At 45.3% G+C, this 14,718-nt stretch overlaps 1 protein-coding gene across 2 annotated transcripts in view; it reads left to right on the top strand.

Annotated features, from left to right (window-relative positions):
• The window catches only part of EP300 (E1A binding protein p300), a 256,187-nt gene that overhangs the window by 93,984 nt on the left and 147,485 nt on the right, over positions 1–14,718 (top strand). For both annotated transcript variants that reach the window (XM_040408432.1, XM_040408434.1), the window contains exons 9-14: positions 3,067–3,184; positions 5,610–5,784; positions 11,095–11,172; positions 11,350–11,453; positions 13,104–13,289; positions 13,766–14,212. In XM_040408432.1, coding sequence (XP_040264366.1) covers positions 3,067–3,184; positions 5,610–5,784; positions 11,095–11,172; positions 11,350–11,453; positions 13,104–13,289; positions 13,766–14,212 — 1,108 coding nt within the window. The remainder of the gene's footprint in view (positions 1–3,066; positions 3,185–5,609; positions 5,785–11,094; positions 11,173–11,349; positions 11,454–13,103; positions 13,290–13,765; positions 14,213–14,718) is intronic.

The raw sequence follows: 14,718 nt of genomic DNA, 5'->3' as shown, positions 1-14,718 counted from the left end.
GGCAGTTCGATCCCTTCTCTCACGGGGGTGATAACTATGGTGCCCTTAGAGGAAAGGTTTACAGGTTTTTATTCAAACCTGTTCGTGGTTCCCAAGAAGGAGGGCGATGTCCGCCCAGTACTGGACCTCAAGGTAGTGAACCGCTTCCTCCGCATTCAGCGATTTTAGGATGGAGTCACTTCGCTCTGTGGTTGCTTCGTTGGTGCAGGGGGAATTTATGGCGTCTATAGACATCCAGGATGCCTACTTACACATTCCCATCGTAACCGTTCATCAACGTTTTCTTTGGTGTGCCATTCATTCGTGCCATTACCAGTTTGTCGCCCTGCCATTCGGCCTGGCGACAGCTCCGCGAGTATTCACAATGGTACTCGCTCCCCTTCTGGGCCTTCTACGATCCAAGGGCATTACTCTTCTCCCATATCTGGACGACAGCTTGATCAAGGCTGCTACGGTCTCTCAATGTGAGGAGAGTCTTCGGATCACTTTGAGCACACTATCCCGCTTCGGATGGATAGTCAATCTGCGGAAGTCCTTCCTGTCTCCTGCCACTCAGGTCGGGTTCCTTGGCATGATATTAGATTCAGGTGCAGCCGTGGTGCGCCTGCCACTGGACAAGAGACTGGACATTCAGAGGTCGGTGTATTTGCTACTAAAGAGCCGCAGTAGGTCCATCCGCAATTGTGGCCATACCTTTCGCTCAATTCCACACCAGGTGTTTTCAGCAGGCCATTTTGTCATCCTGGGACAAATCTCTGGATCACAGGATTTGTCTCTCGGCAAGCACGTGCAGCTCTCAGTTGGTGGACCGCGCACCTGACTACGGGGAAATCCTTCCTTCCAGTGACCTGGACGATCATTACAACATACGCCAGCCTTAACTGTTGGGGCGGGGTCTTTGCCACACGGACGCTCCAGGGCGTTTGTTCTCCATCGGAGTCCAAACTTCCCATCAACATCTTGGAACTCCAGGCCATCTATCTCTCCCTTCGCCATTAGACTCCCCTTCTACAGGGTTGTCCGATCAGAGTACAATCTGACAATGCCACGACTGTGGCTTATTTCAACCACCAAGGCGGAACTCACAGCCTTGCGGTGATGCAAGTCTGCGAAGATTCTACAGTGGGCGGAATCCCATGTTCCGGTGATTTCGGCAGTCTACATTCCAGGAGTAGACAATTGGACAGCAGACTTTCTCAGCTGGACAACTGTGGACACGGGGGAGTGGTCTCTCCATTCGAAGGTGTTCGAGGCTCTCTGTCTCTGGTGGGGATGTCTGGAAGTGGATTTGATAGCGTTCAGACTCTATCTCGAGCTCCCGTGCTTCTTGTCTTGCGCAAGAGATCCAGCGGTGCACCATGTGACAGCTTCTCGTTCCTTTAAGTGTTCCCACCCCTCCCACTCCTGCCTTGGATCCTGCGCAGAATCAGGATGGAGGGCATCCAGACAATCCTGATCGCCCCAGACTGACCTCGACGAGCTTGGTACTCGGAGCTCATTCTTCTTCTGGGGGATGCTCCGTGGCAACCTCTTCCGCTCAGAGCCGTCCTGCTCTCCCAGGGCCCAGTCTTCAATCAGAGTTTAGATACGCTACGTTTAACGGCATGGCTGTTGAAACCTTTCTGTAGAAACAGAGGGGTTTTTCTTATGCGGTCATTCGAACTATGATTAGTGTGAAGACATTTGTTTTGACCCCATTATGTCCCAGTCCTTCTCATCCTCGGGTGCAGACTCTTAACTTTTTCAAGCAGTACAAGCATACCTTTCTTAGACATCCTATCTTTAGATGTCCTTCTCTCTATGATTCCGGATGGATTCAGTTGGCTGTGTCAAAAGCGATCCAAGCTAAGGGCAGGGAGCCTCCCTTCCTGGTCACAACCCATTCTACCCATGTGGTAGCTATTTCTTAGGTTTTTTTGTTACAGGGCTCTACAGCTGTGTAAGACCACGACATGAGGTGAACCTGGACATACCCTTATTTTCACCCAGGCAGCCCCCCTGAGGCTAGCATCGGAGCATCTCATGTTTTTGTTTTCAATAACACACGGCCGGGTGGAAACTTCCTCCTGGCAGTGTGTTCGGATATGTCACTGGCTCTGATGTGCCAGCTTTAGCGCTGCCCTAGCCGTTTTACTGGCTAGGGCAGCGCTAAATCCCGCACATCAGTGCCAGTGATGTCACTGGGGTTCCTGGCAGCCCCATGGAGAGCCCGGGGTACAAAAAATGCCTTTGCCCTGCGCGATTTAGCGGCGGGCTGCCTGGGTGAAAATGGAGGTATGTCCGGGTTCAGCTCTGAACCCGGACAACCCCTTTAAAATGTTATTGGGTGTATGCCTTTGCATCATCTGACAGAGGATTTGCAGATATCTGTTCGCTGATTGCACCTTTTCCTATTTTTCCTCACCCTGAGATTGCTTTTGAACATCCAGTAGTCTCACACCCAAGGCCACAGATGAGAAAAATGGATTTTTGTACTTATCCAAATCCATTTCACTTCTGCTCGTTGGGACATGCAGCTGCCTCCCAGATGTTGTTGGATTTTCCCAGTTTAAGCATTGTGTTCTGAATCCTTACATATTTGCTATGCTTCTATTTTCTTAATCTACTGCTCTTCTGCAAACTGTTTTAGCTCCGTCACTGTAGTAAGGGTATAGTTGATGGGAGGAGCTAACATTTATTTATTTTGGTGGAGGCAACTGTATTTATGGTCTGTACTGTGCCTCCCCAAGGAATGGAAGAGAAACAAATTGTGATGTATTACAAGGTTTCAGGGATTTTGACCATGCTGTATGGCTGGCAGCACTATGTAGAGGGTAGGGAAAGCATTAGAAACGTGCATTTTGTGGATATCGGTAGTAGTAAGGAAATTGATTTTCTGTTCTTATGGTAAAATACTTTCTATTGACAAATGTGTTTGGTTTAAATTCCTTCTCTTACCCCCCCCCCCCAATCAGGTTTTTATTTTTTTTATTTTGCTGTCACAATGTACACTGAAATATGTTAAATACCAACTAAAGCCAAATTTAGCAAATACTAGTTAAAATTATTTTATGTTTTCAATTTTAGAGTTCAAGCCATATTCCCAACTCCTGACCCCGCAGCATTAAAGGATAGACGGATGGAGAACTTGATAGCTTATGCTCGTAAAGTGGAAGGCGATATGTATGAATCTGCAAACAGTAGGGTATGTCTTCAAATTGTGTCGTATTAGTCGTGAATTCCCTGCAATACAGTTTTTCATTGATTACCAGAAAAGTTATTTTATTACCAAACAAAGGTTGCTTTTGCAGAACTCCAGTCTTCACTAATCACCATTTAGATACATAAAAAAACCATAGCCGCACTGTGGGGTCATTTATCAAGCTGGTGTAAAGGAAACCTGGCTTAGTTTCCAATAGAAACCAATCAGATTCCACCTGAAAAATAAAATGTGGAATCTGATGTGGACAACTAAGCCAGTTTTCCTTTACACCAGTTTTGATAAGTTTTGCCTTGTGACTCTGGAGTAATCTGCAGATTGCAGGTCTCTTTCATGCAGTTTCTAACTACAAGAAACTGATTCCAATACTCGTCCCTGACCCTTTCTGTCAGACTTGTTTCTGAGACTGATCTGATTAAAAGAAATAGCGCAGTAAGGATCCATTCACATGTCCACAGAGTGGGTCCGCAAATTGCGGAACGGGTGCGGACCCATTCATTCTCTATGGGGCAGGAATGGATTCAGACAACACAGTGTGCTATCTGCATTTCCGGAGCGCGCCCCCGATCATCCGATCCGCGGCTCCGGGAAAAAAATAGAACCTGTCCTATTCTTGTCCGCAATTGCGGACAAGACGAGGCAGTTCAATGGGGTGCCGGCCGGGTCGTATTGCGGATCTGCAATACACTATGGACGTGTGAATGGACCCTAACAGTACTTTAAAGGGCTTCTGTCACCCCCAAAACACATTTTTCATTTTTGGGCTTGGTAAAATCCTTATTGAACGACTATTCCCTATATAGGGCTCTTACCTTGGTCTGTGGCTTCGTTTCATTAAAAATCGATCTTATAAAATATGCAAATGACTTCACTACCAGCAAGTAGGGCGTCTACTTGCTGGTAGCCGCCGCATCCTCCTTTTTAAAAAAACGCCCCCTCCTCCTGTTGATTGACAGGGCCAGCGAGCGCTCTTCTCGTCAGCATTTCAAATCCTCTGAGAGAAGGACGCTCGCCTCCTCAGCACTCCCGCGCCGATGACGTCTTCTCTTTCGGTGACGTCATCGGCGCAGGCGCACTGAGGGAGTGCTGAGGAGGCGAGCGTCCTTCTCTCAGATCACCTGCGCCAAATGAAGACCGGCGCGGGATTTGAAATGCTGACAGGGCCACCCGGAGGAGGAGATCGCTCGCTAGCCCTGTCGATCAACAGGAGGAGGGGGCGTTTTTTAAAAGGAGGATGCGGCGGCTACCAGCAAGTAGACGCCCTACTTGCTGGTAGTGAAGTCATTTGCATATTTTAACCTCTTAAGGACTCAGCCCTATTTCACCTTAAGGACTTGGCCATTTTTTGCAAATCTGATCCAGTGTCACTAAGTGCTGATAACTTTAAAACGCTTTGACTTATCCAGGCCATGCAGAGATTTTTTTGTCACATAGTGTACTTCATGACACTGGTAAAATGAAGTCAAAAAGTTCAATTTTATTTATAAAAAAATATCAAATTTACCCAAATTTTGTAAAAAATTGCAAATTTCCAAGTTTCAATTTCTCTACTTCTATAATACATAGTAATACCTCCAAAAATAGTTATTACTTTACATTCCCCATATGTCTACTTCATGTTTGGATCATTTTGGGAATGATATTTTATTTTTTGGGGATGTTACAAGGCTTAGAAGTTTAGAAGCAAATCTTGAAATTTTCCAGAAATTTTCAAAAACCCAATCTTTAGGGACCAGTTCTGAAGTCACTTTGCGAGGCTTACATAATAGAAACCACCCAAAAATGACCCCATTCTATAAACTACACCCCTCAAGGTATTCAAAACTGATTTTACAAACTTTAACCCTTTAGGTGTTCCACAAGAGTTAATGGCAAATGGTGTTAAAATTTTAGAATTTAGATTTTTTGGGCAGGATGCCGGCTGAATGATTTCAGCCGGCATCCTGTTCGGATTAACCCCCGCGGCGCCGAAATTGCAATTTAAACTTAGGACGTACCGGTACGTCTTGAGTCCTTAAGGATTCGGGAAATAGGGCGTACCGGTACGCCCTAAGTCCTTAAGGGGTTAAAAGATCGATTTTTTTATTTATTATTTTTTTTATGAAACTAAGCCACAGACCAAGGTAATAGTCGTTCAATAAGGATTTTAACAAGCCCAAAAATGAAAATTGTGTTTTGGGGGTGACAGAAGCCCTTTAAGTACTGTGTTTAGCTTTGGCATCTAACATTATTTTGACTACCAAAGGGGAATTAGCGACCACCCATGGAATATGTATGTACGTAATGTATAAAAATAAGATATGTTGTTAAAAAAAACTTATTTTTGATAGCCAGAACAAATTACTGTTAACCATATCAAGAATTTTTTTTTTTTTCTCTCTCCTTCTTTCCTTTTGTACCCTCCTCAAAGGCTGAATACTACCATTTGTTAGCTGAGAAAATCTACAAGATCCAGAAAGAACTTGAAGAAAAACGACGCATTAGGATAGAGAAGCAGCATCTAGTGCCCAATTCACCTGGCATGCCACCTGTAGCAATGAATCAGGGTCCAAGTATGCCCTCGGCACAACCAGTCATGGCAACAAGTATGTTTGTTTTTTTTTGTATGTTTTTGACTTCTTTTTTCCCCCCCTTCAATCAGTGAGTGATAAAATGATCCTGGTGAAAACCCCCTTTACAGCCTCTTCCTGATATATCCATCACAGGCAACAGTTAGTTCCTGCACTGTGATAAATATAGCAATGTTCTTGTGATACTACCAATGTACCATTGAGACCAACTGCAGGAACAAGGCTGTTACCTCTTGTAACAGCAATCACTGTTTCCATCATGTAGACAGAGACCTATGTCATATGTCTGCATATGTCTCCCATCCTTAATGGCATTGTACCTCTTGGACATATATCCAGGGGATATGCTACAAATGTCCAATAGGTCCTGCTTTCACCTCAAGAATAAGGCCCTGCTGTGAATGGAGAGAAAATACTGCACAAGCATTTTTCCATTCACTGCTTTGAAACTTAAAAAAAAAATATATATCGTGGTTTCTTGCCCTTTTTCGGAATTCCTATAGCAGTGAAGGAAGAAAGTTGCTCATGCTTGAGATCCATTCTATTGAGCCAGTGCCTCTTAAATGGGGGGTCTGGGGAGTGTGAGACCTCTTCTGACATCCATATTCTATAATGGGGTGTTAGAAAAGTGAGTATTTCATCCTTCTAAACTTTTTATAATAAGAAAAATGATTTCTCGTGAATGGTATTGGGGGACACAGCACCATGGGTATACACCCAGCTACCAATAGGAGGCGACACTAGATAACCAAAAGGTTGGCTCTGCCCAGGTGCGCTATACCTTCTCCACAGCCACTAGGCTGCTCAGTTTTAGTCTAGTGTCTGTAGGAGGCAGACCTGACCTGCTTTTTTCCTGCAGGTCTTGCTGCTATTTAATTTTATTTTTTTATCTTAATTTTTTTCTCTCTTCTGCAGGTTTTCACCTGCTGCAGGCGGGTGCTCCATCGTGGGCTGCCACATTAGTTGCATCCCCTGTGGTACTTCGGTACCTCGCCGGTCACCCAGTCCCCATTACTGCATCTGCAGTGGCTTGACGGCATTCCCACGGGTCCCGTGTTGAGTCTGCCGATGGGGTGACCCTACGGCGCCTGAAGACGGCAGAGGGTAAGTACGACGCCCCCCCCAATGCCACCTGAGGGGCACCAGCTAGCAGGTCTTGGTCATATTGACCATCCTCCTCATAGCCAGGGTGTCTAAGTCGTTGGGGCCCTCACCAGGGTGCACCATGCAGGGGGACTCAATCCTGGCCTTTGAAACTTACTTTAGCCAAGGGTTCTCACTCTGCGGGGGGTACTAGTATCGCTACTCCAGGGGGGCTCCCCGCTGGGGCCTGCATCATTTTCTGCGGTGGGGGTTCCCTGCGATGGCAGCATTAATTTAGGTCCCTTTTTATTTTTTTGGTCAGTTGGCCCTGCCCCTTCCTGTCGGGCCCCGCCCCTCTGCAGCGCATCTTGGCACACAGCACCTGGTGTCTGGTAGGGTAGTCTCTCTCATTTTTGACCCCAGACCCCCTCATGACGCCCTTGGCCCCCTCCGCTGTGTCTGCCCCTTGCCAGCCTCTCCCACGTCACCGTGTTTGGCATGCCAGCACACCTACGTGGTGTCTCCGGTACGTACGCCTTCCCCTTAACAGAGGGGTACTATTACTTCGGCCAAAGGCTGTATCACGACAGACCTTTCTGGTTCTATTCTACGCATTGGAGTGTGTTCTCACCAGGTCACCATTCTTGTGCTGGTGTGCGCCACGTAATCTCATTATAGGGTGTCACTGTTCTGGGCAAGCTGGTAGCTCTGTGACGAAATCCATGTACCAGCTCCAGTTGCCGTTACTTATCCAGCCTCTCTAGGCAAGATATACAGGCCACCTTCAATTGCCTGCACCATCTCTTGATGCTGTAGTCATTACACCTGTCTGGCTATATGGTCCACCATGCGGCCCTATTTCTCCCTTCCCAGGCGAGGTATAGTGGCCTTTTTCAATTGCCGCTGCAATTGCCCCTGCCTGGTTCTGGAGTGCACCGAGCAGCCACCTTACTCCCTTTATAGGTGGAGTACCTGCATCATTTCCAGATGCTGTAGCAATTATTCCGGTCTGGCTCAGATGTACCATGCGACCCTCTTTCTCCCTTACCTGGCGAGATATAGAGGCCAACTCTGTTTGACATGACCATTGCACCTATCTGATTATGATGTGCACCAAGCAGCCACTTTCCTTCCTTCATAGTTAGAGTACATGCACAATCTCCAGATATTGTAGCCATTACTCTTGTCTGGCTCTATTGTGTTCCATGCGGTCCTATCTCTCCCTTTCCTGGCGAGATATAGAAGCCACTTCAATTGCCGTAGCAACAGCGCCTTCCTGGTTCTAGTGTGCACCAAACAGCCACCTTGCTCCCTCATGATGTACCCATTTCACCTGTCTGGTTTTACCTCTGCACTACACAGCTGTATCGCTGTCTTACAGGTACAGTGCCTGTACCATCGCCAGATACTGTAGCATTCCCGGATGCTGTGGCTTTTTCCATTCTGATTAGAGTGCAATGTGCAGCTACTTTACCCCTATTATAGGTGGGTATTTGCAGTATCCCAGGTGCTGAGCCCTATGCTGCAATCTTTGGCCCATACAGTTTCTGTATTACTGGGTACTTCCTCCCCCTGGCTCTTGTCTGTCCTACGGAGTGATGTTTCCATCCATAGTCGCTGTATTCATTCCTCTTTTTTGGTTATAACACGCATGCATACTGAGCGCCACTCTGCTGGTGGGTGGAATTTTTCAGCTGCTTGCTCGAGTATCGGACATGGCCCCCATAGTTCACTCATGGTCCGGGTGTTCCTGGTTACCCCCTTATGTTCTCTGATTAGATGTGCTGCAGGACACAAGGGCAGTTCCTCTGGGCTTTGCCATTGTATGCACCTGTCTGTTTCCTTTCTCTTTCCTGGTGGTTTCAGTGTGCGGGTTGGAAGCTGGTTTCTACATGTCCGTGTAGTCCCGCCCGGTTTTCTCAGGCGTCTTCTGCATCCTTTCTAACGTATGGATGTCTCGCGTTTCCGTAGCAGGATCCAGGCTGCTTTTCCTGCCCCTTCCGAGACAGCGTTATACAGTTGCTAGTCACTACGCTTGGGCTGGTTAGTCAACCATGGCTGATGTTTTTTGTTCTTTGGTGGATTCATTTCATTTTTTTCTCTTATGGATTCTCATCTTGCAGCATCCTTCTCTAGGCAGAGAGCTAGGTTGTTACAAACAACACGTGGCAGTACTACCCCCAGTTTCTTCATGGGAGCCCTGGTTCTTCCAGATCCTTACTCGGTCTCTGTAGTGCAGTCTTGTTTACCTCCTGGTTCTCGTGCAGGACATCTGCCCTGCTCCCTGTCCTCTAGCGCTTTATTTCTCCCACTTTGGGGGGAGCTGGGTGTTTTCCTTGTTCCTTCTTGCAGGCCTTGTTCCCGGGCACTTGCCCTTGGGATCCTTACGGTCTCCCATTTATTCCTTGGGACCATTTCATGTTGGGTCTCTCCTGGTCCTATTGGGTCACATGGTTCTCCTGCACCTCTGCACCCGACTTTTTGCATGACTTTTCAATCCCACCCTCGGGAACTGCTTTGGGATGTCCCATGGTGCTGTGTCCCCCCAATGCCATTCACGAGAAAACAGTTTTTTTGGTACTCGCCGTAAAATCCTTTTCCCGTAGGATGCATTGGGGGACACAGATCCCACCCTTTGTCTTCTTGTCTCTGTCACCGGGTTGCTGTTCTCGTTCCATTTCCCGGTCTAGGACATGTTGGTTCTTCGCCTTTGTTTCTCTCTCCTACTGCTATTGGTACAAACTGAATAGCCTAGTGGCTGTGGAGAGGGTATAGCCAACCTGGGCAGAGCCAACCTTTATCTAGTGTCGCCTCCTAGTGGTAGCTTGGTGTATACCCATGGTGCTGTGTTCCTGAATGCATCCTACGAGAAAAGGATTTTACGGTGAGTACAAAAATCCAGTTTTCTGTGGTATATGGAAATTTAGCATTAAAGGTATGTTCCACTTACATATTGTAGATGCTGAAAATTACAGCAAATATCGAGAAATCCCTATCAGATTTAAGTTTCTTTGTTTTTTTACTTTGTTTTTTTTTTTTTTTTTGTATTGTGATGTTAATTTTCTACCTCATTGATGTCAAGGCATAATACACATGGGAGGCACATTAAGTGACATAACTTTGACTTGACTTTTTTTTATACACATTAACCCAGATTTACTAATATATATATCTGCACATAGAATCTGTCTATAAACTAGTGCAATTTGACGCAATTGGGGTTTATCCTATTTTCTTCTGACGTGCTTAAAAACCTGGTGCTTAGGGGGAAGGGGACAGGCCTTAATATGAAACGTACCATGCCAAAATTCGGGTGTAAAAATTTTGTCAGTCAACCAATAGTTGCTATAGAGTTAGCCAGGCTGTCTAGACCTGCACCAGATTTACAGTATCACAGCGACTTGGGCTGGATGAGGAGTATGGTGCATGACTACCCATTTTGTTAATTTCTATAAATTTATGCCATCTATGAGAAAATCTGCTGCAATGTGTATTTGAAATTACGCATATAAAAATACACACTGCATGAGCCATGTCTAAAATGTACTACCCCAGACAGTGGCATGCTGTTTCTGGGTATATTTCATCTGTATTTCAGTACATCATACACATAACAAAATCTGCTTAAGGGGGTTATCCAGTAAATTATATTGATGGCCTATCCTCAGTATAGGTCATCAGTATCCGATCGAAGGGGTCAGACACTAGGGACCTCCGCCGATCATTTGTTACAAAGGTCGGGTACTGCAACTTCTTCCTAGGCCTTGTGACGTCGCCATACATTGATCACATGGCCTAGTTGCAGCTCAGCCCCATTGAAGTCAATGGGGCCGAGCGGCAATGCCACAGATGGTTTACTATGTACGGCGCTGTGCTTGGAAAGCTGCTAGGAGCTGGCTGCTCTCGCCAGAGCTCAGGGGAGTGTCCCAGCTCTCTGAAACATCTGATCGGTGGGGGAGCGCTGATCTGATAATCTATCCTGAGAATAGGATATCATTTGATGGATAACCCCTTTAAGACTAATTAGACATTTCTGTATTGCTGGTTTTTTTTTTTTAGAGTGACAGGTGTGCAATCTAAAAGATTGCATACAACTCAATATGATTGTCTTATTCTGCAACTGTAGCTTGATAAAAATTAAGATACCATAATCTGTGTATCAGCCCAACAGTTTCAGTTCAGTTTCCAATAAAGTTCAAAATTTTTTGATTTTATATGTATTTCCGCTTTTTGTCCATATAGATGGCCCTGTACAAGACTCAAGCATGATGCGTGCTAATGTTCCAAGTCAAATTGTGAATCCTATGCCAAGCCAAACAGGTAAAATGTTTACTAGCTTGTTGTGTTAGCCATTGTAGCCAGCATTATTAATTTGGTGATCGTCATTAAAATCCTTACTACAGAATAGTTTTTGACTACATACTATATATAACTATTTTCTTAATTTTGCACCAGAATGCTAACTGTCTAAACCACTCCACCTAATTTTGATTGTAGTTATGAACCAGTTTGGTCAGGTGGGCATGCCTATGCAGTCGTTGGTACCAAGACAACAGGCACCGCTAACCCAACATCAAGGACCATCTGCACCCATGAATCAGGTTGGTTTCTAAACACACAAACTGCATGTGCCTACTTTTTTTTAGATTATTTTTTATCTATCCTAAATGCTTCCACTCTTTCGTTAATTCCTCCTCTCTTAACCCATTGTGACACATGATGCCATAGTACATCAGTGGGGAATGAGAGAAGTATGGAGCTTGGTCATCAGCTGATTCTGCTCCATACATGGCTAGTGTTGGCTGTGTCAGGGCCTCTGCAGTAATTTAGGGCTCCAATTGATTGTATTGACAGCCTGGGGACTTATGAGCCTTAAACAGGGCTTACCAGGCTGCCTGTAAAAATCCTAGACTGGGATGGTATTCTATGCTCAGAGGATTGCAATCCTGACTGCCCATAGACTATAAACATAATGGGGTCGGGAACATCCATTCAGAGATTGCAGCTGCTGAGCGAGGAGCCTGCTGTCAGTTACAGTAGGACACCCCATAGATAAGGCAGGGACCTTTCCTGTGTCCCTGCCTATTAGATCGCTGTATAACTAGTGCTGAACGAGTGCTGTGTTCAGCTAATGAAGTGCTATACTGCTTCCTCTTACAGCCCGCTAGCCATGTGACCACTGGCGTGGGGAGACTGCAGGAGCCGTCAGGTCTTTTCGAATGCTGTACAGCCTTATAATGCTGTCACTGTTATCCAATACATTCCAGAACTGTAAGGGTTACATAGCATCATAAATCAATATAATGCTATGTGACCCCAGCAGTACTGGCAGGACAGGATGGAAGCTGACACTCACTAGTTTGAAAGGGGCCTAATAGTAGCCGATAACATCTTCCCCTCACAGCAGCGCTAAACTAGTTATGGATAAATAAAAATAAAAAAATAACCTTTCTGATGGAAGTGTCCCTTTTTAATGTCAAAATAAGCTGATCATTTAAGGGGTTGTCAGAGTTAAGAAAAAAATAAATATAGCACTGAAAATCTGATGGGCAGCAATATATAACTAAGCTAAGCAAGTTTTATGCAAAAAAAAATATAGATTTCCTAATTTCCATGGTTCTTTTCTGGCCCTTTGTTTACATGCAATAAAAACAATCTCGGCCCCTCCCCCTGCTCTGCTAAGGGAGTGAATACAAGAGCTGCCCTGAGTGATATGTCTGCCTGCTGGGAGACTCTGAAGCATGTTGTATGTGTAGGACTACAAGTCCCAGCTGTATAATGACACTGCTAATACACACAGGATCTTCCCCCTACCTTCTTGTGCAATGCTCTCTAGTCCTTCAGCTCCTGTGCCCAGAATTGTCTCCTCACTGCCTGCTGCAGCCATCCAGTCTGTGCTGCTGAAGGGGTTAAGAATCTTAGGAGAGAGAGCAGAAGGCAGTGAAGGGGGGGGGGGGGCAGCACAGTGACATCTGGTTTACAGGCTTGTAAACGACCTTTATCAGAACAGGGAGAGAAGCTGACATCACAGGTCATGTGACCCTCAGTGAAATCTGAGAAACCAGCCACTGCAGGTAAAGTGAGTTAATTGGAAAGCTGTTATATTTGCCCAGTTAGGAACATAGAAAGAACAAAAAAATAACTCGAACAACCCCTTTAAGTTATCATTTTCCGTACAAACCTCTTGATTTTGATAAGTTGGTTTTTATATGATGACTAATTAAGGAATACACCTTGTCTTCTGTCTGTAGTTGACTTTTCCTTCCCGTATGCCACAACCAGCATCGATGTCTCAGTCTGTGCAGAATCCGTTCATGTCAGCAAGTTCGTTTCAGGCATCATCTCCTGTGATGACTAGTGGGGCGATGAATGCAAGTAATCTTAATTCTTCTAGTTTATCTGTACCACAGTCAACTGGACAGAGCCCATCTGCACAGGTATGGGTTTACTCTGTTTTCTTTATCTAGCATTTTGTTTAAAATGTTAAGGCCAAGCTCACGCACACAAAATCTGCTGTGGAACTAGCGATGCGCTGCATGCAGATTGTTGCAAATTTCACTCTTTGCATTACAGCGCGTGTAAGTCAATACTAGCCAAAACTGATATCACATGACCCCCTTCCCATTGGAAAAACCTGAACTGAACTGAATGACAGATTTCAAAATAGTGGCTGAAAATGTTACCTCCACAAAATAATGCATGCTCCCTTCCAATTAATACTTTCAAACATTGGAAGTCATTTTATACAGAACACCAGTGGAAAGGGTGTGTCCAGACTTTCTCCTAATCGTGTGTATGTATGTATATATATAAATTTTTTTTAGTTGCCATTGACTTCATAATGTGGAGTCACAGGCACCTACATATTCTTCTGTATATGCTCAGTTTACTTTTTTCTTCTTCTCCCCATTAGGCCCAGATGCCAAATCCTGTGAGCTCTCCTGCCATACCCCCTCCAGCGTCATCTGTGAATCAACTCCATTGCTCCAGTAATATTCAGCCCCCAGTTCATTGTAATTCGCCATCTCCTGCTCCAAGCCGCACACCAACACCTCATCACACACCCCCTGGTCTGGGTTCGCAACAGGCATCAATACCATCTGAGCCTATGTCGTCAACAGCGTCCTTGCCTCAAATGCCACTACAGAGCAGTGAGAGCCCCACTTCTCCTCTTCAGGCACCCCCTTCCTTGCCAGGTTCTGCATCTGTCATTCCAGCTGCTGACCAATCTGTTCTTACACCTCCACCACAGCAGTTACCACAGCAGCCATTAACAAGACCTTCTTCTCAGCCAAATTTGTCAACACCAGTTTCAACCCCATCTGCACCACCACCATTACAGCTTCATCCAAACACTCCGGTAAGTCTTAGTTGCTCTTACTTTCTAAGGGGCCATTCAGAGTCTATTGCAGACAAAACTTGGTGAGGATTTCTTCCAGAAAAGCTGTCTGGCAACTGCACCGAGTCTGTCTCCCATTTAGTCGAAGTCCACGCTACTCTCAACATGGCAGTGGCTTATTGCTATGTCTGCACGAAGAAAGGATATGTTTGCAGCCTAGCACAGGGCTTTAACCACCTCAGCCCCCCTAGCTTAAACACCCTTAATGACCAGGCCACTTTTTACACTTCTGCACTACACTACTTTCACCATTTATTGCTCGGTCATGCAACTTACCACCCAAATGAATTTTACCTCCTTTTCTTCTCACTAATAGAGCTTTCATTTGGTGGTATTTCATTGCTGCTGACATTTTAACTTTTTTTGTTATTAATCGAAATTTAACAATTTTTTTGCAAAAAAATGAAATTTTTCACTTTCAGTTGTAAAATTTTGCAAAAAAACGACATCCATATATAAATTTTTCT

This window comes from Bufo bufo, chromosome 9 (genome assembly GCF_905171765.1).
Source record: "Bufo bufo chromosome 9, aBufBuf1.1, whole genome shotgun sequence".
In the NCBI taxonomy this organism is placed as follows: domain Eukaryota; kingdom Metazoa; phylum Chordata; class Amphibia; order Anura; family Bufonidae; genus Bufo; species Bufo bufo.
Note: the sequence above shows the minus strand (reverse complement) of the source record. Positions and strands in the feature narration are given on the sequence as shown.